The 25,081-nt window shown below is 42.9% G+C and overlaps 1 protein-coding gene across 3 annotated transcripts in view; it reads right to left on the bottom strand.

Annotated features, from left to right (window-relative positions):
• Positions 1 to 25,081, bottom strand: part of LOC127580729 (suppressor of tumorigenicity 7 protein homolog) — a 129,959-nt gene that overhangs the window by 102,290 nt on the left and 2,588 nt on the right. The window contains exon 1 of one of the 3 annotated variants that reach the window (XM_052034526.1): positions 18,051 to 18,630. The exons of the other annotated variants lie outside the window; for them this stretch is intronic. Coding sequence (XP_051890486.1) covers positions 18,051 to 18,204 — 154 coding nt within the window. The 5' untranslated portion in view covers positions 18,205 to 18,630. Of the gene's footprint in view, positions 1 to 18,050; positions 18,631 to 25,081 lie in introns of those variants that run through there. 3 annotated transcript variants of the gene reach the window in all.

Below are 25,081 nucleotides of genomic sequence, written 5' to 3' on the forward strand. Positions count from 1 at the left end.
GAGGAAGGGACGCCGGAGTTATATTTACTGTATATTTGTGCTTTACTGTATGTTTGTTATCCACTATCACACTGTCCATTAGAATAGCTAATGCTGATTAAAGTGACCCTTTCAGATGCTAAGATTCAAGGTACTGAGTCACACTTGGAGGTGCCCTAGAAAAACTCGACAAATACTCAACTGGTCAAATCCCCTCATTTAAGAACTTGTACAAGATGTTGGTGAGACTGTATTTGGAATATTGTGTTCAGTTTTGGTCACTCTGCTATAGGAAAGATGCCATTAAGCTGGAAAGAGTGCACAAAAGATTTAGGAGGATGTTGGCGGGACTCAAGGGACTGAGTAATGTTGAGCAGGCTAGGACTTTGTTCATTGGAGCGTAGAAGAATGAAGGGTGATCTTATAGAGGTGTATAAAATCATGAGGGGCATATATTTTTCACAGGGTTGGTGAATCAAGAACTAGAGGGCACAGCTTTAGGGTGAGAGGGGAGACATTTAATAGAACCATAGAACAATACAGCACAATACAGGCCCTTGTTGTGCCGCCCTTCAAACCACACCTAAGACTATCTAACCCCTTCCTCCCACATATCCCTCTATCTTAAATTCCTCCATATGCTTATCTAACAATCTCTTGAACTTGACCAACGTATCAGCCTCCACCACCACCCCAGGCAGCGCATTCCATGCACCAATCACTCTCTGGGTGAAGAACCTCCCTCTGACATCTCCCTTGAACTTCCCACCCATTACCTTAAAGCCATGTCCTCTTGTTTTGAGCATTGGTGCCCTGGGAAAGAGGCACTGGCTGTCCATACCTCTATCATGTCTCCTCTCATCCTCCTTCTCTCCAATGAGAACAGCCCTAGCTCCTTTAGTCTTTCCTCATAATCCATACTCTCTAATCCAGGCAGCATCCTGGTAAATCTCCTCTGCACCCTTTCCAATGCCTCCACATCTTTCCTATAATGAGGCTACCAGAACTGGACACAATACTCGAAGTGTGGCCTATAATAGGAACCTGAGGGGCAACTTTTTCATCCAGAAGGTGGTCCTCATATAGAATCAGCTGCTAGAGCAAGTGGTTGAGGCAGGTACATTTAAACAACATTTAAAAGACACTTGCACAGGTACGTGGATAGCAAAGGCTTTAAGGGATAGGGGCCAAATGCGGGGAAATAGGACTGGCTTAGATGGGTGTCTTGGTCAACATGGAGCAGTTCGGGCAAAGGGCATGTTTTCATGCTGTATGATTCCATGACTTTAAGTGCTCAACTGGTCAAATCCCCTCATTTAAGAACTTCTCCACTAAATGTCCCTGCCACGCTCCCTGCTCCAAAAATAGTCCATCTCTGAAAATAACTGAAGTTCCTCACCTGAGAATCCGTTCTGGTAAATCTCGACCTCTGCTAGCTCGTTATCTGGGAACACCAATTGTGGTTTTGACAGCAGTGCTGGCACTAAGACTAGACTTGGGGTATTATCAGTCAAGATTCCCAGATCTATCAGTACATAATCCTGATGTACAACATGCATCCCGCAGACTTAATCCATATGGTCTACATTTGCCACCCTTGCAGCTCTCAAGATCCACTTGGCACTGGTTCTCAGGGCCCTGTCAACACCAGGAATTTGACGATTTGGCCTGGACTCCTAGACCAAGGACGCAATTATAGACCCAGAAATGAGATACATTAGGACCAGAAACCCAGGGATCTTTAGGCCCCATCTCCTCTTTTGGTGCCCCAGTCCAGATCCAGGTGCATATCCAGCTCGAGGCCTAGGTGTGCCGGACTGGTGAGCAGAAGTCTGTACTGTATACATTGGAATATGACATTGCTGGGTGAAGGATTGGGAAACTGTAAAGGAGCACTGACATGAACAGCAAGAACTATGGCACCTGTCTTAAAACTATCAATATCTGGTTATGTACTTAAAATAAAACATGTTTCTCTTGAGTGGCCCTCACAGGAGTTTTGGGTTGTAAATTTGGCCCTTCCTATGAAAAAACAAAGCACCACTGAAAACCCCCATGAAAACATGTGAATATTTCCTGATGGGACATGCTCACTGTGGTGCCACACCCCTGCACAGGAATAGTCAGCCAATATGGTATGTTTGTGTTCATACATGAAGAATATCCACTTAGGCAGGCAGCATCTGGAAAGTCATTTGCCAACAAGATTATCATTAAAAAAGGAAAGAGAAAATAAAATTCAAAGGAAATGAACCAATCCCATTTTTGTTTAATTTAAAGTTATGGTTTAGAAAGAAGCCATTAAATATTTTCTAAAATAATCTGCTTTTGCAGCTGTTGATTTCATGGAAGACAGATGACAGCAAAGAGCACACCAGTTAGTTAATGCATGATCTGACACACAGATTTTAGTCACTGTGACATAGATACTGATAATGTACCAACTGATAATGCACCAAAAGATAATTTGCAACAGATTACCAAGAACCAGTACATTTTAGTTAGACCCACAAAGTGCAATCTACTTGAATACTTAAATATATACAAACTTTGCAATTCAAATCATCAGTGGTTCATCAACAGTGGTGGTTGCTTAACTTGACGTGATAAAATCAATTAAATTTAGAATTAGTGGTGACTGTTAGTTTCACATGTACAGCAGATCATGGAACCATAAAAGTTTACAGTGTAGGGTATCATTCAGACCATTTGTTGGAACAAGCCAAGACTCATCACATTGTCCTCTCTATAGTCCTGTAACTTGATCTGCTGCAAATATTTTTAAAGATATACAATAGTCTTGGCACACACCATTCTTTGTGGCAAAGCATTCCATGTCTTATTAGTTATTGGAAATAAAAATTTCTCCTCACTGTCCATGACAATTTGAAATTGTTAATATATTATCCCTACAGAGTCAACCAGAGGAAAGTCTTTCCACATTCATTCCTTCACAGATAAGAATTCATTTTAAAAATAGAATGCAAGCAAGTAGAACATTTTTTATGATATTCCAAATAGCTGACCCTAGGATTAATCTGACATGCAGTTATACAGATGATTGTGTGAACATATCACCACGATTAACAGTTCCCTAGTAGAATAAAACGGACTCTTGACCTCACAATCTACCTCATTATGACCTTGCACCTTATTGTCTGCCTGCACTGCATTTTCTCTGTAGCTGTTAGACTTTATTCTGCATTCTGTTATTGTTTTACCTTGTACTACTTCAATGCACTGTGTGATGAATTGATCTGTATGAACAGTACACAAGACAAATTTTTCCACTGCACCTCAGTACATCCAACAATAATAAACCAATTCTAATTCCAGTGTTAGCATTAATCATGATCAATCCGTGGGATACAAAAGCCACATTGAAACAAATCCAGAAATGGAACAAAAATCTTATGTGTGCTACTACTGGGCATTACAGGACAAAGTAGTCAGGCTGGATTTCACATAACCATTGCTCACCATCACCCTCACCAACAGTATGTGAACTCAATGCCCCTCCTCCACACTCAGCTGAATTTGAAACCTAATAACCAATTCATCAGCAAGATCCTTCCACTTTTCTGTCCAAACATTGCCCAGTTTTCTGCCTATCGAACTTCTGCTATTAGTTCATACATTGGTCATTATCTAATATCAAGTCTCCAGTGGCCTCTGAAATTACACCTGCTTGAGTCCAGCCTGAAGCTTGTTTTAAATCTCGAGACCCAGTAATCTCAATTTACACTTTATCTCCCAGAACGTTATCCAAGTCCTTGCCTAGTTTAAGAGGTCCCTCCAAGGCATAAAATGGATTATCACGGGTTCCTCCACATTCATCACAAGCTTCCACCATTGTTCTCCAAAGTTGTCTTCCTATTCTCCTCACCTTGACCCATCTCTCCTAACCTTCAATCATAACTGTTACGAACTGGGTTACTATTGGTGAATGTCCCTTTAAGATAGAGCATAGTGGTGTGTGTGTGTATGTGTGTGTGTGTGTGTGGCGTGTTTACGTCAACAGAAGATAAAGGACGTAATGACGTTGTTGAAGAAGTCAGTCGAAATCAGTTAGAGAGAGAGAGAGAGAGAAAAAAGAGAGAGACACACCAGCCTGCTAGTTTTCTCTATCGATGGATGAGAAACAATAACTGTGTCTGTTACTACAATCCACGTATGGATTATTGGGAGTAATATGGTGGAGTTCACTTTGTTGCTGACCTGTAGAGGGAAACAGGTATTTGTGTGGACGGCCAAGATTCGGATGCTTTTCAGGGTGAGGAAGTCACTACCGAGTAAACACTGAGGTGTCGTTTGGTTCCATCGTGGAACATTTGGATTTCGTAATTACTCTCTATGTTCTCTCTACATCTCCAAGATGTCCCCAACTCTTCTAACACCCAATATTGCAAAATACATTCTTTTAAACATCTGTCACTGTAGTGTTGCTTGAAATATACCCTCTGTTCCCTTCTCCTTCATTAATCCAGCCTTACTTTCCAAGAAGAATGCTGCCTTGTTGCTTCTTCCCAATACACCCCCATATTTAATGATGCTGATGTTCTGTGCTTCCCAGCATGTGTTCTAAAGACCATTGCAACCAACGGGGGCTGTAGCTTACTGCACTGTTGAAGACTTAGCACAAGCTTGAAAAAGAGCACCTCATCTTCTGTTTGGGCACGTTGCAGCCTCCCGGACCCAACTTCAAATTCCACAATTTCAGATAACTCACTTTCTATCGCCGAATTGGCCATTTCCATTGTACATCGTCCATCTGTGATATTGGCTCAATTTTTCTTTGTCCACGAGCACAGCCTGACCTGCTGGCCATTTCACAACAGTTTACATTCCTTTGTCTGCTGTAATACACAACTTCCTCTGTTCTGTATCCCAGACTCCAGATCCCTTCTAATTTCATCCTAGTTGAAAACTTTTTAAAAACTTTAAAACCTTTATACGGCATGGTAACAGGCCCTTCCGGCCCAACGAGTCTGTGCCACCCATTTAAACCCATATTAACCTACCCGTACATCTTTGGAATGTGGGAAGAAACCAGAGCACCCAGAGGAAACCCATATACAAACTCCCTACAGAATTGAACCCTGATCACTGAAGCTTTAATAGCGTCACGCTAACTGCTACGCTACACTACGCAAACTTTGATTGAGAAAGTCCCCCTGCATCATTACACATTCCATTCCTTCATGTTCCATAGCACTGTACTTCCCTCATCTCTATGAGGTATTACTTCAAGATGTTTCTTACTACATACCGTCAAAGTTGTAAGTCGAGTTTATTGTCTTATGCACGAGTACATGTATGCACAGGTGCAATGAAAAACTTACTTGCAGCAGCATCACAGGCACATTTTCACTACTTTTCATGCTATATGTTAATGATTGGGATGACGAAATTGATGGCTTTGTGGCCAAGTTTGCGGATGATACAAAGATAGGTGGAGGGGCAGGTGGTGTTGAGGAAGCAGGGAGTCTGCAGAAGGACTTGGACAGGTTGGGAGAACGGGCAAAGAAGTGTCAGATGGAATACAGCGTTGGGAAGTGTATGGTCAAGCACTTTGGTAGAAGGAATAAAGGCATAGACTATTTTCTAAACAGGGAGCAAATTTAGAAATTGGAGCTGCAAAGGGACTTGGGAGTTGTAGTGCAGGATTCCCTAAAGGTTAACTTGCAGGTTGAGTCAGTAGTAAGGAACGCAAATGCAAAGTTAGCATTCATTTCGAGAGGACTAGAATATAAAAGCAAGGATGTAATACTGAGGCTTTATAAAGCGTTGGTCAGACCACATTTGGAATATTGTGAGCAGTTTTGGGCCCCATATCCAAGGAAGAATGTGCTGGCATTGGAGGGGGGCCAGAGGTGCTTTATGAGAATGATCACAGGATGAAGGGGTTAACATGTGAGGAGCATTTGATGGCTCTGGGCCTGTACTCACTGGAGTTTAGAAGGATGAGTGGGGGGGATCTCATTGAAACCTATTGAACATTAAAAGGCCTGGATCGAGTAGACGTGGAGAGGATGTTTCCAGTTGTGGGAGAGTCTAGGACCAGAGGGCACAGCCTCAGAATAGAAGGACATCCCTTTAGAACAGAGATGAGGAAGAATTTCTTTAGCCAGAAGGTAGGGAATCTATGGAATTCATTGCCACAGACGGCTGTGGAGGCCAAGTCATTGAGTATATTTAAAGTGGAGGTTGATAGGTTCTTGATAAGTAAGGGCGTCAAAGGTTACAGGGAGAAGGCACAAGAATGGGGTTGAGAGGAAAAAATAAATCAACCATGATCAAATGGTGGACCAGACTCGATGGGCCGAATGGCCTACTTCTGCTTCTATGTCTTGTGGTTTGTATCATCACTCTCTAACAGCTAACTTTAACCATTGATCTCCACTTATCCACAAGGCAATCCCGGCCAACTTAAGCTTGACCTACTCACAAATCTATTCCCTTGTCCTATTTATCCCTGCCTTTGTCTTATCCATTACTTACTACAAACTTGATTTTTCTCTTTCTCAATTCTGATGGAGGGTCTTTGACCTAAAATATTAACTCTGTTTCTCTTTCCACAGATGTCTTTCAATGTACATGTGACTAATAAAGGTATCCTGTATCCTTATTTTCTGAAAATGAAAGTAATTTATTGACCAACTGCTGCATTGTACCCAGTGTTAACTTACTTTGTTAGCTGACCTTTCATTGGCAAACAAAGTTGTGGGTTTAAATAGCTAATGAAAACAGATTATCAGAGTAACGTTGCCCACTTTTGACTTCTATTCATATGATCTATATCAAAACTGGAAATATCTGCATTTATATTGCACCTTTCTTGTTTTAAACATATGAATTTGCTTCACTGCCAACTGCATGAAGTACATTTGTAGCTATCATGTAGGCAAACACAAGTGCAATTTATCCATGAGGACTGATAAACAGAAATTAGATGGATGACCTTTAGTCATTTTTGGTGGCCAGGACAATAGGATAAATTCCCTGATTTATTTTCCCCCAAATAGTGCTATTGAATCTTTAAAATCCATCCAACAGAAAATGGTATCTTCATCCATATAGCATTTTCTCAGTACCATAACAACATACTAATATCATTTCATGCTCAAGTCCCAGAAAAGAATCTTATACTGTCTGACTCCATTAGCTGAAAAGGCCACCTCCACCCCCTTCCAACACCCCACCTTCTTTGCATTGCTTCTCAAAGCTTTGTTGTTTCAAAAATTCCTAATGTCAAGTTATCATCATTCACAACGCTCAACAGATAGTCCTAGAAATTATTAGCTCCATTTATTTTCCTTCATAGATATGCTCCCTTAGCTGCACAAAAATCAACATAGCATACTAGTTTTATTTTTAAAATAATTGGAGCCCAAGTTATTCTTGTCTGGGAATCACTCTAGGTTGGTTCTCTCTGTTATCAACTAAAATGTTGTATTTGTGGTCAAAAGTTTGATCTGTTTCTTTTCCCAAGTTTAGCCACTTTAAAATCTACAGGTCCTCCACACAAATCTCAAAGTTCTCACTTTTCCTATTTGCTTCTCTTCCCAAGTACTCCCTTAAAAATAAGAGAGAAACATGATGAAAAATCATACAACACTAAGTTGTTAGAGGACAAAGTATTTAAGGCCACACAAATATGTACCATAATAAGAGAACTGGGGAGATAAAGGAAATGGATTAAGATACAAGAATCTTAGCACCTTCAACATGATAAAATTTCAGAAGGAGTTTCACAAAAGCATTATGAAAGAAACTTTGACAATGTCACAATTTGTGATAATACGGCAAGGAAGGGTTTGAAATAGCATGTTGGAGGAGGAGAGAGGTAGAATTGGAAAAGGTGTTAGTATAAGGCATAGTAGGAATAAAAACTGGACATTTTTTATTATCCCTGGGACACTATTTATTGCCTCTTCTTGAGCATCCTGAGAAGGTGGTGATATACTGCATTCTTAAATAGGGGGAGCAAGTTTTGAATGGATTCAAAGTTAACCGAGTTGAAAGGCCAGAAGTTGGCCAGGAATAACTTTGGCTGGAAATAACAAAGGTACATGTAAGGATTTAAGCAAATGAGCAAAGTAATTCAGGCACTGTTATAGTGGGAGAACCAGGATGTCTTCATGATTGAGAGAGTGCAGCTTTATGAATATGCACCTAATTTTTCAAATGTGATCTCACTTGTCCTCATTTAACTTCAAAATAACCCCTCTGACTTTACACCACATACCTATTCTGCATCACAATGATCTCTACCTTCCATTGACACACCAATCTAATGTAATACATTTCTATGTTTTACAAAGGCAATTATACAAGATAGTGCCAGCATCCAACAAAATGTTAAAATATAAATTATCCTTTCTGAATCCAACCACCTATCTGTAACTAGCCCTAGCGTTTCAAATGATCTCAAGAAAGCTTGGCTTTCTCTAGCACTGTCAATAGACTCACTAATATCCAAAATCTATGTTCACAGAGTAATAAAGTGTAAGTTGGTATAAAAGGGCTATTTCTTGCTTATCATATCAAAATCTCCCAAAACTATGGATGATTTTTTTCAAAGGAGGAGTGTCACTTCAAACTCAATTTTTGCTAACTGAGGAAAGAAATGACTTTAGACTAATGACCAAAACAAGACCAGGCCAGTTAAATGAAATTCTGTACAGAATGTAGAATCCAGAATCAATACTTGAAGTGTTGTTCCTTCGTCTTGCACAAAACTTAATTTGCTGTAACTCAGATAAAGGCATAATCAAATTCTATAACACAGTCCTAGTCAATTTCTCCAATGTTTCCCACATTCACAATAACACCTAGTTCATTCACACGAAAATAGATATTTTACAATTGCGTCCAGCTCCAGTGTGTTATTATATCTTCTGAGAAATATTTCATGGAGTTGGTCAGAGAATTAAATATTAAGGAGCAATTAAGACACCATACCAGAAAAGAAACAAATGTACATGAAACTGAATGAATCATGTGCACACCTTATGAATATTTTAGAGCAATTATCAAACTGCTGGAGGAACTCAGTGGGTTGAGCAGCATCTGTGGAGGTAAAGGGATAGCCGACATTTCTGGTCAAGAATCTGCATCAGTACTTATGAATATTTTATTTGCTAAGAGGTGCAAAATACTCAGATCCTTCAATTCAATGAAATAGTCAACCACAAAAATTGTCAGAATGAGATTAAAATACACAAAAGCAGCGGTTAGAGCCCCTTGAGCCTGTTCTGCCAATAAGGCTGACTGCAACCTAACCTCTCGTATAATTCTTTTTTCTCCACATCACTTCATACTAGGATTAATTTAAAAAATCTCAAATTTATAATCAACAATTGTCCCAGCATTAATTCCAGGTTTCTATCACCCACTATGTATAGAGATGTTTCCTATGAGGCCTGGTACTCGTTTTTTAGGACAATGTCTCCTGCTTATACTCCTTAACCAGCAGAAATTGTTTGAAATTCCACAGCAATCAAAACTAGGACTCTTCCTTTTCATTGTATATAATATTTTGGAACAGAGGCCAAAAGAGCTTGCCAATAAGACCTAAACTGGCAGTGAGGCTAACAAGAGGGGAGAAAGCTCTAGTCTTTTCAGAAAAGCATAAAAGCAATAAATGGAATTCAAATGAAGTTTGATCTAAAGTATGTGGAGAGGGCAAACAAGTCAAAGAAATGCACAATAAATGGTAGGATGCTGAAAAGTATATAGGAATAATGTTATCTTGGAATGCATGCCAAAGATCGCTGAAGATAAATGGAACAAGTGAACAAAGTGAAATGGAATACCTGCCATTAACAATTGAGACAGAGAAGATAAACTCAGACAAAACATGCTAGAACAATAGTTAGGCCACAACTAAGTATCATACTGGTCAGCAAATTATAGAGAAGATGTGGTAGCACTCTGAAGGATGCATTTTAGAAGATATTGCGAAGGCTGGACAATTATAGTCACCAGGAGAGAACAAGAGAGACTGAGGGAAGGTTTAATTGTGTATAAAATTGCTAGACAAGGGAATGGGACGTACCTATTTCTCTTGGCATATTATTTGATAACCAGAGGCCAGTCGAATGACAGAAGAATTAGAGGGGAATGGAGAAAAATACTCTTCAACCAAGTGTATTGGAGATTTGGAAATCCCTGTGTTAAAGGATGGTGAAGAAGTAGGAGTCTGGAACCCACTGCCTGAAAGGCAAAAAGTACTTTGATGACCACTTAAAGAGCCCTAACCTATAATGCTTCAGACTAAAAGCTGGGAAGTAGGAGTAACCTAAAGAGATTCCGTTTTGGCCAACAAGAACAGGGGTTGATGATCTGTGCCTTGAATTTCTGTAATACTCCATCAAGTTCCCTAAATATCTTAAAATTTCCAATCAAATTTTCAAAGCTCCATGGAGTTGCTCCTCGGAACACAAACCTCCATGCCCAAATATAAATTCAAGTAAATCTCTGCTGTCCTCCAAGGCCAATCCATCCTTCCTACCTTCCTAAGGTATAGTGCCCAGAACTGTTGAGAGTGTTCTGAGATGCTGGAATCTGGAGCAACAAACAATGTGCTGGAGGGACTCAGGGGGTCAAGCAGCATCTGTAGGAGGAAAGGAATAGCCAGTATAAAGAGGAGAAGGGAGTGGTGAGCAAGGAGTCCAAGGTGATTAGTGGACTGAGGAGGGGTGTAAGATGACAGGCTGTTTGTGCCAGGTAGGGGAGGAGAGCAGGGGTGGAGTTTGGGTTCTTTACACTGGCCATCTCGCCTCTCCGCTCCCAGTCCTGATGCAGGGTTTCATCCCAAAATGTCAACAATTCCTTTCCTTCTGTGTCCTACGCTCTACCATCTCTGCCATACATCAGTGCCTTCTGGCCTTTTTCTTTCTCTCCCACAGCTCCGGGCCTCACTTTCCCAAATGTGCTGGGATCCACAGTTCTTCTTCATCCTCCACTGAATCCATTCCTGCAACCAGTGGCTCTTCGTGTTCCTGACCTCCACAAAGGATCAGTAACTTGCCCATCTGCAGGCAGCCGAAGTTCCATCTGGACTTCCTCGCTCTCCCACCTGACTCCAGGTAGCTGAAGATCCATCTGGACTTCCTCACTCCCGACTCCTACCCTGCTCTCCTCCCCTATCTGGGGCAACATGCCTGTCATCTTACACCCCTCCTCAGTCCACCAATCACTGCTTTCTCACCACTCCCCTTCTCCTCTATACTGGCCATCTCGCCTCTCCACGCTCAGTCCTGATGCAAGGTTTCAATGTGAAACGTCAACAATTCCTTTCCTCCCACAGATGCTGCTCAACCCAATGAGTCCCTCCAGCAGACTGTTTCTTACTCAATGCACATCAGTGATCAGGGGAACAGCTGTACATAAAAGCAGGACAATCTATTAAATTCACTATACCTGACAATGAACAACATTTCAGCAGCAATTTGACACTGATTCACTAATCACAATATTCAATAATATCCAATCTAGATCAGACCCACTTATTAGTTTCAGCACCATCAGGAATTCTGAAATACTGACACACAACACAGGTCACATATAAGCTTAAATATATTTCATATAAAACCTTAGGCCAGATCATCAGGCATCCTCATTGCATTCACCCCTCCCCTCTACCTTTGTCCCCCAGCCCATCCCCTTCCACTTTTCTGCCCTCCCCCAGCTTCGCTACTACCCTTCCCTCCAACAGTCCCTTTGGCTGTCACTCCCCTCCCAGCCATCCTATATCCCATCCCTTCCCACCACCTCTCAATCCCTCCCCATAAGTCCATCCCCACTGCCTTCTTCCCACCCCTGTTCCGCCCCATCCTCACATCCACCTGTTCCCCCCCAGCATTCCCCCACTCTTACCTTCCCCACCGGCCCCTCACCCCAGCCACACCCTTACCCCCCCCCCTTAGCCATTCCTCAACATTCCACCCCCCCCCCCCCCCACCACCTCCACCCCAGCAGTGACTGCCTGTGTGAAGATTCAGTGATTTGGCTCTTTGATTCAGTTGCAACCTAAGGTCCAAAGGTCATTCGGTCCTTTCACTTCATTCAATGAAGAAAATAAACACCTTCTTAATTTAACATTACTGGATCACGAATCGCTAAGATTTTTGCTTTTCATCTTCTATCAGAAGCAAACTTCCAAATAATAATCAGATTTACTTGACAATTATCCATGATCTCTCCATTTGTCCAATTCTGGCTTCTGTCAAATCCTTACTCTAAACTGCTCTATCACCAGTGGTCCTGCCTTCAGTTACCTGGGCTCTGAATTATTTTCCTGCATAATAGCTACTTGCATGCTCGATTTCAAATACAGTTTGTTACTATTTGTGCAACACTGGGACATTTTAATACATCAATAGGAGCTTTGTAATTCTGCATCGTTGATGCCATTGCTGATGCCAAAATCATACAACATGGGAAGGCATCATTCAGTCCATTAATTCAAAGACATTCTTTGTTGTTTATTGGTATTTTACCAGTTTTAGCCTATGTCCACATGTTCTGTTGTCATGACTTGACTTACTGTACTGAACCAGAACCAGCTTGTAACATTCTCTTGTTATGGATACAAAATAGTATTGTCATATGACAAGGTTCCCCTCCCAAGGAGAAATAAATAATTAAAACCCAAGGCAACACTGCTCACTTCTTAGTGAACCAAGATGAGTGGTCAATGATCATACTAAAGGCAGAGGGATCAGGATGCTTTAGAAACATTGGTGTTTACATATGTTCTTCACACAAATGTGTTCCATTATTTAATGTTATTTATTAAAAGACACAATAAAGAAATTGAAACTGCTTTGAATTTAATCACACAGGAAGAGCAGTGTTCACAGGCAACACAATAAAAGGATTAAAGAACACATGCCCTTCCCTCACATTCTCTCTATACAAATGTGATTGTGTTAACAGAAAGGCAGCAAAGGTATAAAAGTGCACCAGAATACAGCAATGGGTGGGCATCTGTGTGAAGATTGTTGAACAGATGACATCAATAGAAGGAAACAAGGAGGGAAAAGTTGCAGAGATCATATATTTTAACATCCAGCATTTTTCAACCAACCTCTGGGATTTACTGCAAGTCAATATATATTCACAGCAACTCACACAAAATTTAACCATTTGTCTAAAGAACTCAGATAGAATAAGCTCTATATTATTCCGTGCTTCATTTAATTTTCCAGTGCACCTACAGAGTAAATGATTAAGAAAAGCTATTACAAGACCGAGAAAATCATAGACAGAGATGCTTTAAGTTAGAGCAACAGTTGTTATTGCCATTACGCATACATTTTCCAGTAAATGTGCAGTCTGCCTATTGTCCACTGACAATCCATCTCAGTCTGCCTTTATTCCAGTAATATTGTGTGCCACTGTGTCTGTCCAGAATCCAATGACAATGTGCCTGTATTTCTAGTAGCAGGATGTACCAACACCTGCACATACTCCAGTGATTTTAACCTGTGAAAGTGTGGACCAGTCTCCACTTGTATTCTGGTGACACTGTACTAGTGTTTCAATAATTCTGTGACAGTGTGTGCAAGTGTCTGACTATATCCCAATGACAATGTGAATCAGTAACTTCCCATATTCCAGTGGCAATGTGTGCCAGTGCCTGTCCATATTCCTGTGGCAGTCAGCTAGTGTGTCTTATTAGTTCCACTGCGTCAATGTCTGCCATTATTCATGTGTCAGACTGGTTACATGCAAATGAGTTGGAGACCCAAAGGTTAATTAACCTCAACATGTGGTATTCTTGGATTGGAAACTCCACTATGTCTTGAGAAAAGAAACAGCTCTACAGGTCCAACAGAAAACTCATGACCCAAAGAACAGACGATGATAGAAAGAGCACAGGAGGTCCAGCAACTTGTTTATATCCATGGCACATGTAGATTCTTCAATGCTGTCAAGGGCAACAATGATTTAAACACCTAGGGGATCACTCACCTGAGAGATGAGAATGGAAGTAAACTCATGAAGGACAGAAAGGCAGTCAGCACATGCTGGAAGGAACACTTCAAAAAACTCCTCAAGCTTGATTCAGTCTTTGACATTAGTGCCCTTGATTCCATTCCATAGCAAACCATCTTGTCCAGCATCTCTGCCACACCGACCGACAGGAATTCAAAAAGGCCACATGTCCACTACGAAACAAAATGGCTTCAGGATCAAGCAGTTACACAGCTGAAGTTGGCAGAGAGAAATTTCAGTCACAAATTCACAACATCACCTCCACATCAATGAAGAGAAGAATATGTCAGGGGACTGAGATGCCATCATCATGACCTTCTTCAAGAAAGGAGACAAAAATGATTGTGGCAATAACAGAGGGCTCTCCATGTGGTTCACGATAGAGAAAGTCACCATCAGAGTCCTCCTCAATCGTCTATCCTAGTGGCTGAAAAGCTGCTCTCTGAAGCACAGAGAGAATACACAATAGATGTCAACTCCAACAGAAATGCAGGGACAGCATTACCCACTATACATGGCCCTTTTTGATCTTACAAAACCCTTTGATCAAGGGGAACTGTTGAGTATCCTTCACACATTGACAGTCCACAAAAATGTGTCTCCATCTTACCTCTGTTTCATGATATGATGTGATATTCACCAAAAGTACCACACCAACAGTGTAGATTAGTGTTGGTCAAGATTGCATCATTGCCCCAATATTTTTCTCAATCTTTCTCACCACAATAATGCAGCTCAGTTCCAACAAGTTTCCTGCTATTCTACAGGACAAATGGTAGACTTCAACCTATGTTTCCTCCACACCTGAACCAAGGCCACAATAACCGAAGTTATTGAGCTGCAGTTTGCAGACAATACTTGGGTATGCACACTTTTAGAGGCCAAACTCCAAATCAATGTTCACTTGTTTGCCAAGGCATCTGAGAGGATTGGCCTTACAATTAAAATCCACAAAATACCCCTCTGCCGACCTGCCCCAGTATATACCATCATCCTCTAACAATAAAGGTCCATGACAAGATCAATTTCCACACCTTGGGGAGCCATGTCACAATGAAAGCAGACGTAGATGATGAAAATCACCAGTCCTTTCAGCGTGTCACCATAGCCTTCAAATATGAGGAAAAGTGTGATTGAAAATAACAACCGCAAATCTGGCATAAAGCTCATTGTCTATCAAGCTGTTGTGATCCCTGCCATCCTGTACGCTTTAGACAACTGCAGGCACCTCAAAGCACAAGAGAGTTATCAATAACACTGCCTCCACAAAATCCTCATAATCCATTGGCAGGATAAGGATGTTGGGGCCAACGTCCCCAACAATGATGCTGCAATTACACTCAGTTGGCTCCAATGTGCAGCCCACATCATTTGCATGTCTAACACCAGACTCCTGAAACGAAAAGTCATACTGCGATGAAGCTGGGAATAGATTACTAGGTTATCAAGGAAAACAATTCAAGGATGTTCCCAAAGCCTTCTTGAAAGTGTGTAATATCCCCACTGATTTGTGGGAATCCCGGGCCCATGGCCACTCGAAACAAAGGAGAAGTATTCGGGAAGGCCTTGAGGGCATCGTTTTAGGGTGAGAGGGGAAAGATTTAAAGGGGACCTGAGAGGTTAGTTTTTCACACAAAGGGTGATAGGTATATGGAACGAACTGCCAGAAGAAGTGGTAGAGGAGGGTAAAATTTCAACGTTTAAAAGACGTTTGGACAGGTACAGGGAGAGGAATATTTAGAGGAATATGGACTAAATACAGGCAAATGGGTGTAGCTCAGGAAGACAATGTTTCCGTGCTGTATGATATATGACTCTCAAGTCCATTTGTTGGGAACACACAGAAACCCTGCATAAACAACAGAAGGTCTGCACCACCACCCAAACTACCCACTTACCCAGTGCATCAGGCAACTCTTACAACACCTGTGACAGAGACTGCAGGCCTACTTTGGCACCATTAGCCAACTCAGAACACACAAGAGTTGTGAAAAAGTCATTCTCAATTCTCAGGCACTGAGTAAGTGTGCCAATGTCTGTTTATTTTGGTGTAAGCTGTATCAATATTACAGTGACATTGTGTGCCACAGGTGTCTATATTACATTGACAACATGTGCTAGTGCCTTTATACTGGTATGTTCATGTCACCCTTTATTCCAATGACAGCATGTGCCAGTGACAGCATAATGCCAGTGCCAGTTTAGATCCCTATGGAAGTGGAAGCAAGTGTCCTGATTACAGTGATAGCATGTGCACAGATCCCAGTGTCAGATGTGCCAGTGCCTGTCCAGATCACAAAGAGAGCACGTGCCAGTGACAGCGTAGTGCCGGTGCCTGTTCAGATCCCTTCTGCAGTATGTACCCAGATTACAGTGATATAGTGTGTGCACAGATCCCAGTGACAGCATGTGCCAGTACCTGTCCAGATCCCTATGGCAGCATGTGCCTAGATTACAGTGAAAGTGTGTGCACAGATCCCAGTGACAGCATTTGCCAATGCCTGCCTAGGTCCTAGTGATTGCATGTGCCAGTGCCTGCCCAGATTCCTGTGCCACTGCCTGCCCAGATCCCAGAGTGTGTGCCACTACATGCCCAGATCCCAATGACAGTGTGTGCCATTGCACACCCAGATCCCAATGACAGTGCGCCATTGCACACCCAGATCCCAATGACAGTGTGTGCCAGTAGCTGTCCAGATCCCAGAGTGTGTGCCATTGCATTCCCAGATCCCAGGACAGTGTGTGCCATTGCATGCCCAGATCCCAATGACAGTGTGTGCCATTGCATTCCCAGATCCCAGGACAGTGTGTGCCATTGCATGCCCAGATCCCAATGACAGTGTGTGCCATTGCATGCCCAGATCCCAGGACAGTGTGTGCCATTGCATGCCCAGATCCCAATGACAGTGTGTGCCATTGCATGCCCAGATCCCAGGACAGTGTGTGCCATTGCATGCCCAGATCCCAATGACAGTGTGTGCCATTGCATGCCCAGATCCCAATGACAGTGTGTGCCAGTAGCTGTCCAGATCCCGGAGTGTGTGCCATTGCATTCCCAGATCCCAGGACAGTGTGTGCCATTGCATGCCCAGATCCCAATGACAGTGTGTGCCATTGCATTCCCAGATCCCAGGACAGTGTGTGCCATTGCATGCCCAGATCCCAATGACAGTGTGTGCCATTGCATTCCCAGATCCCAGGACAGTGTGTGCCATTGCATGCCCAGATCCCAATGACAGTGTGTGCCAGTAGCTGTCCAGATCCCAGAGTGTGTGCCATTGCATTCCCAGATCCCAGGACAGTGTGTGCCATTGCATGCCCAGATCCCAATGACAGTGTGTGCCATTGCATTCCCAGATCCCAGGACAGTGTGTGCCATTGCATGCCCAGATCCCAATGACAGTGTGTGCCATTGCATTCCCAGATCCCAGGACAGTGTGTGCCATTGCATGCCCAGATCCCAATGACAGTGTGTGCCATTGCATGCCCAGATCCCAGGACAGTGTGTGCCATTGCATTCCCAGATCCCAATGACAGTGTGTGCCATTGCATTCCCAGATCCCAGGACAGTGTGTGCCATTGCATGCCCAGATCCCAATGACAGTGTGTGCCATTGCATGCCCAGATCCCAATGACAGTGTGTGCCATTGCATGCCCAGATCCCAATGACAGTGTGTGCCAGTAGCTGTCCGGATCCCGGAGTGTGTGCCATTGCATTCCCAGATCCCAATGACAGTGTGTGCCATTGCATTCCCAGATCCCAGGACAGTGTGTGCCATTGCACGCCCAGATCCCAATGACAGTGTGTGCCAGTAGCTGTCCGGATCCCGGAGTGTGTGCCATTGCATACACAGATAGCAATGACAGCGTGTGCCAGAGCTTGCCCAGATTCCCGGGGTGGGTGAGACGATGGACGGCACCTGGGGCCGGCAGCCGCTGGGTTGGGGGTGACACCCGGTTCCTCACGGAGGCCGATGCCGGCGCTGCGCGGTTCTGGCTGTGGGAGCCGCGGCGGAAAGGACGGGACGGGACGGGACCGGAGTGCGGATCAATCTGCCGCCTACCTGCGCTGAGATTCTCCTGCAGCTTGAGCGGTGCCCGCAGGATGTAGAGGAGGCCAAGCACCAGGATGAACCAGAGAGCCCACAAGTAGGTCCAAGACCAACTGACGCACCGCTTCAGCCGCTCAACGAACCCGGCCGAACCCCCCTCCGCCATATTTGTCCGGCCAGCCTGAAGGATTGTGGGATATAGGAGGAGTCCTCCACCAGGCAGAAGTAAACTTCCACTCTGCTTGCTGAGCCTGTTCTGCTCCGGCTATTGTCCAGATCGTGCACTTTTTAACCTCCAAATACATCTTTTAGATATTTCCAGTATTTAAAAGTTTTGCGGAGTGAATTGCAGTTAGACAATGCAGGCTCAAGGTTTGAAAACGATACCTGTTTTAAACACAGCACCATTTGAGCAACTTCATTCTGACTCTCGCACCAGTTACTGTTCCAGCGACTGAAGCATAATTCACTTCACTCTGTTTCGACTTTCTTGACTTCACTGAGAATGTAGTTTTGAGCCCGAGTTGATGGGAGCACTCTTCGGACTTTGGATTCTCGACGTGAGCATGTCATTTGGGGAAGTGTCTCCGCAATATTAAAATTGACCCTCCCTTGCCTGTTCTTAGCTATCTCGCAACGGAGACTAGTGGTGTCGAAAGAAGAGATGAAACGAGTTTACTGCTAGTACTGTATATTGATACGAGCGTACTTGTTTTAGTTGTGCGTTACATGATAATACCTATTGGGAATTGTGGAGAACTGCTAGAACATCAGCACCTTGTTTAATGAGCGCTAACTAATCTGCTCGCGCGTATATACCATATTTAAAAACACTCCGCTGCTTTTTTTTTGAAAAGGTGTTCCGCCTATTCATATTTATAGATTTAACCTGTCTACGTGTTTTTAAGTGTCTTTGATCTTCTGGAAGAAACGTGTTATTGTCTTTGAATCCACTTCTTGATTCAGTTCCGTAGAACGCTGTGTTGTTTCTTCCACGGTCTCCGATAATTTCAGTTCTGAAATGTATTTGTAGGAATTATGTTTTACGTCTTTTACTTATTCATTCACGGGATGTGGTTTTGAGTTATAGTTTCTTCTCTGTCATATCCAAAGTTACTTGCCGTTTACGTATATCTGACCCTGCCCTTCTCTGCGAGATTTATGTTGACCCTTGTCCTCAGTCCTTGCCCAAGACCAAAATAAAAACAAATACTACTCAGCGGTTAGGTACCAGCTGTGGTACAGAGAGAAACAGTCAATGTTTAAAGTTGATGATCTTTTGGCAGTTATAGGATAATTAACTACACTATTTACCTGCGAGGGATAGAGGCACAGGCTTTCCGTGGACAACAAAAATCACGGATACCGCAAAAGCCACTAGCAATGACACTACGGCTGCAATGACATACAGCGGCCAACCCCCTCCGTGGATATAACAACTTCTATGCAAGTTTCAGCTTGTACGCTTCAGTTTGTCAAAACAACCGCGGTTTGCTTTTGATTTACTGCAGCCTTGCTAAAAAGAGACTTTTTTCACCATTCAGGGCGGCTGGTGGCTACCACGGGAGCGGCCAGCAGCAGAATTCTCAGCACACCTAGCCCACACTCCAGACCCGGTCTCCGGCTGCATTACCAAACATTTCTTAATTACTTTTAACTTCATCTCTAGCCCTTTGTCGCCTCCACCTACCTCCTCACAGCCTCTGTCACTTATGTAATGAATTGATCTGTACGATCGGTATGCAAGACAGGTTTTTCATTGTACCTCGGTACAAGTGACAATAATAAACCAACACCAATACTCTCCCCTCCTCACCTGAAACCACGGACCGCTTGCTAGCTCTTGCTCAACCCCTTCCCTTCACATTCCTCCCACCTCACCTCCTTCCCTTTATTGTCCTCTCCTATCAGATTCCATCTTCTTCAGCCCTTTGGCACCCACCTGTCATCTCCTAGCTTCTTACATCATTCCCACTCACCCCCCCCCCCACCTGCCTATCATCCCCCCTCACCTGGATCTACCTATCACCTGCCAGCTCTCCTTCCACCCATTCCCCCCCTCCACCTTTTTATATCAGCTATCTCCCCTCTTTCTTTCCAGTCCTGATAAAGGGTCTCGACCCGAAACGTCGACTGTCCATCTCCCTCCACAGATGCTGCCTGATCCGTTGAGTTCCTCCAGCATTTTGTGTGGTGCACGCCACCTATTTCCACCAGAAATACACAGCTGACTCCCAAGAACTCGAATCCGCGAATAGTAAGTCAGCAGATGATGAGAACCTAGTGTACAATACACTGGTTTGCCGGTTTAATCACAAGTAAGAGACACATAACTTTTAAAAATATATGTGGAATTCATGATATGGAACTTCCATTATGACATTTTAATAGAACTGCTGAAACAATTATTTGTTAAAAGTAACATACATCCTTGGACTGCATGTCCATTATGTTTTCCCAGTCAAATTGTTCTTGTGTGCTAGACCTAATGTTCGAATTGTGCTCTGGTTTAATTCCTTCATTATTGAAGCCAGAAGATAAGATATTTATTTATTAGTCACATGTACATCGAAGCACACAGTGAAATGTGTCTTTTGCGTTACTGAGAACGTGCCGGGGGCAGCCCGCGAGTGTCGCCACTCTTCCGGCACCAACATAGCAGGCACGCAGCTCCTAACCCATATGTCTTTGGAATGTGGGAGGAAACCGGAGCACCCGGAGGAAACCCACGCAGACACGGGGAGAACGTACAAACTCCTTACAGACAGTGACAGAAATGAACCTGGGTCGCTGGTGCTGTAAACAGCACATTAAGTTTCCCTTAGTTTTTGTCTTTGTTCATCAGAAGTGGGTGTTGCTGGCAAAGCCAGTATTTATTGATAATCCCAAATTACAAATGAGAAGATGGTGGTGAGCTGACTTACGGGACCAATGCATTCCATGAGGTAAAGGTGCTTTCACAGTGCCTTTAGACAGAGTTCCAGCAATTTGACTGGCAATGATAAAGGAGAGATGGCATGTGACATGGAGGGAAACTTTAAGAGGTAGCATTCATATATGCCTGCTGCTCTTGAAGAACCCTTGGAAAATTCCTGCAATGAATCTTGTAGGTGGTACAAATTGCAGCCACAGTATCCGGTGGTGGATGTTGTGGAAGTTTAAGGTGGTGGATTGAGTGGCAACCATGGGCTGCTTCATCCTGGATGGTGTTGAGCTTTGGTGTTGTGGGAGTTGCACTCATCCAGGCCATTGCAGAGTATATCATCACAAATTTAGGTAGTGCAAAGGCTTTAGGGAGTTAGGTCAGCTACTTCCTTGCTTTTGTGGCCACAGCATTTATGTGACTGGTCTGCCTAAACTTCTGGTCAATGGGCTCACTCCTAGGATCTTAATGGGTTGTTGTGATGGTATTGCCTTTGAGTGTCAAGGACAGCTGGTTGGAGTCCTTTACTGGAGGAGGTTGTTGCCTCTCATCTCTGTGGCATGAATGCTGCTTATTGACCTGAATATTGTCTGATCTTGGAACATGAACTGCTTCACTATGTGGGGAATTATGAATAGAACTGAACACTGTAATTAGTTGTAAACATTCCCATGTTTCATTATATGATGGAGGGAATGATATTGTGGAAGCTTTTGGATGGTTGATCCATACACTGTCTTGAGAAACTCCAGCAGAAATGTCTTGTGACGTCAGAGATTATAGACTCGTCTGTATCCAGTCTTATCGACTGGAATTGTACATGGGACAATAGACCAAACTTTTAATTCTGAAGAGAAGTGTCAACTGCAAAGTCTGTGTTTGTCCCTAGAGTGAGACAAACCCAGAGGTGAGAATGCTACTGACTGTGACACAAGTGACACCATTCCTATAAGGAAAGAGCTGGAGAGTTGTATTAATTGGTGAGTTCTACCAGACAATGAGTTGAATGACCTTCTGCTCTGTTCTATAGTTCTATGATGCTTTGCTGAAGACATTAGCTCTTCAGATTGTTAACATCAATCTTTTTGAACTTTCCAGAGGGTAGAAGGATGAGGATTGGTGGAATATGAACAGTGCTTTTTGAAATGTGGTTTTTGGGGGTGGACTTGAAATAAAATTTATTATTGCCTAAATAAGTTAAAGGTGAAGGTCATAAACAGAATAATCAGATATAAATTCTGGAAACAGTCCTGCTCTGGCACTGCAAAAATCCATTGGAATAATCAAATTTGGAGCAATACTGACTGCAATATACTAATCTTCTGGGGAATAAAGTTTAGGCTTCCTCCAACATACTAGGTGGAAAAAGTGCTGATTAATTTCATTACTGAGTTATCTGGCTCTAATTATAAGATTGTCCTATTTTTCTCCTTGACCCCCTATTAGCATTTTAAATGTCAACTACATGATTGCTCAACATTCTCAAATGAAAGAAATTCATGCAAAGTTCTCATTCTGGTTGAGCCCTGGTATCATTCTGGTAAATGAGCATTGTAACTTCTTAAAGAAAAAAAAATTTTTCCTGATGTGTGACGCACTGAACTGAACTTCAAATGGAGTCTTTCAAAGGCTGTAAATTACTGAAGTATAACCTTTGTATTCCAGTCCAGTTTATATTCAGCACCCCATTATCCTTTCTATACCTGTATTCCAGTTATTTCTGTACCTGGGCACTCAAATCTCTTTGTTCCTCCAAAGCTCTACATGATCACTATTTTCCGAACATCCCAATTTTCTTGAATCGTAAATTGGATGAGCTCACATTTCCCCAGATTGAACTCCTTTTCCTCAGAGCGTGCCCCATTCACATCTGTCTGTGTACCTCTGTAACTTGATGCTCACACCTAAGCAGTTTGTTGCTTCTCATCTTGAAGTTAGAGGGGAGAACTACAAACTTATAATGATTATGTTTCTAGTAACTGTGCGGTGTATTGGCCCAAATATGAAGGTATATCTTTTGCTTTTCTTGAGATAGGTTGGGACCTACTCGTAAGCTCTGCTATTATAGCTCAGCTGGACAGGAACAGATCAACTGACTAGCTCAGCCATGAGTCATTTTTATTTCTTTGCCTTATCGTGAAGCCCCCATTCAGTGTTTACCCCAAAAGGCTCAGAAACCAATGACATAACTCTGTGCTTACACTGCATCACACAGCCACTAGGGGGAACGATGGATCCACTATTGACATCTTCATTTGTAAACAAAACTCTGACACCATGGAAGTATTTAAACCTTGATAAGTCTGTATTTGAAGAGTCAGTGGTGGCCTTGGTGTGCTGAGCTGTGAGACAAAGGAATGTAGAGCCAGGTTCACCTTTGTGTTTCACCTGGTCAGTTTCTTTTTTCCTTGCTCATTTAACCCACCTCTCTTAATTGTAAAATACAAGAAAGGAATCAGGAAGGTGGCAGATCAGCAGGGCACATGCCATTCTGACCTGTCACTGGTAGGGATGGTGGGCACTTTGAACTGCCCAGCCCGTGGGGGCACACTGAACCATCTTGCTCCTCGAAGCTACCACCCAACCGCCAAGGAATACACCACCATTCACAGCTTCCTACTGGCTTCGGACTAGGTGACCGTTTTGCAGAATACCTGCGCTCTGTCCGTAACCGCGATCTGCATCTCCCCATTGCCAGTCACTTCAACTCCCCCTCCCACACTATCACTGATATGTCAGTCCTCGGCCTCCTCCACTGCCAGGAGAATTCCAAGCACAAACTGGAGGAACAGCACCTCATTTTCCATCTTGGAACATTGCAGCCTAACGGCATGAACATTGAATTCTCCCACTTTAAGTAATCTCCACCCCCCTTCCCCACAAACCCCACCCCCCAACCATGCTTCTCCTTTTCTTCCCTTTCCGAGGCTATCTCTCTTCTTTCTACTCCTTTTTTTTCCCTTTCTCTCCTTACCTTTGGATCTGCTCTCCCCTCCTCCCCCACACCTGCCTATCACTATCTCTTACCTACATCTACCTATCACCACCCTGTGCCCACCCGACCTCCCCTCTTTTGTCCACCTATCACTGCTCTCCTTTTCCCTCCTATATATTGGGCTTCCCCTTTTCCTATCTTCAGTCCTGAAGAAGGGTCCTGACCCGAAATGTTGACCGCCTGCTTTTCTCCATGGATGCTGCCTGGCCTGCTGAATTCCTCCAGCATCATGGTGTTTTTCATACAGCTTCCTACACACTAGTGACACATTGCACCATCCAGCCATCAATATGTACTCTAAACTTCACTACCACAATGTACATCATTCTAACTCTCCCATTGTTCTAATAACCAGTCGCAGGAATATTAGCCCTACCTTCCTCTCTTTGTAGCTGTTGCCTACCTATGACGTCCATGTTCTGGTTTAGTCTAGTTCCAGCAATAAAACCTGGATTTGCCAGCAGAAGGCAGTAAATCAGATCCTGTTCCCTCCGGACTTCATATTCCCTGTGTCATGATTCTGGTGGCCTTAACTGAAAACATTCAATAAAACATACCTAAGATTGTATACATAAGAATATATTGTGTACCAAAGTTCTTCACGGGAGAGTAAGTAAACAACAATTAAAATTGAATCAGAATGGAGATACCAAGATAGGTGTCTGAAAGCTTCGTCAAAGTGCTAGTTTTTAAGGAATATTTAAAATGGGGAAAGTGAGTTATAAGGAAATTACTGAGCTTCTGGCTCTCTTCATCCTTAAAATTTTTTTCAAGATGTTCTTTTGAGAAACCATCTGATCAGGCCAATACTCCCTCCTTCTTTGACTCAGGAGTTGTTTCTCCCCCCACAAGTATGTACAAGAAAGGTTTATATGTTAAAAGTAAAGTATGATTCAATGCAGATTGTTTTTTTTAATATATTCCTGGGGAAAAAACAACTTTATTTTTCTGGGAAATGCATTTGCCTCTGCAACTTGCCTGATTGAGGTGGCTGACACACATTCCTTTGTCATGAAGCATAACCACAAATAGTTTGACTGACCAGTTGGACAAATATTTCAATACCTGATTATACTTCTAAGTTCTAGACTTAATTCCAGAAAATTATTATCTCTTACAATTTGT

Source organism: Pristis pectinata, chromosome 20 (assembly GCF_009764475.1).
Source record: "Pristis pectinata isolate sPriPec2 chromosome 20, sPriPec2.1.pri, whole genome shotgun sequence".
Classification (NCBI taxonomy): Eukaryota; Metazoa; Chordata; class Chondrichthyes; order Rhinopristiformes; family Pristidae; genus Pristis; species Pristis pectinata.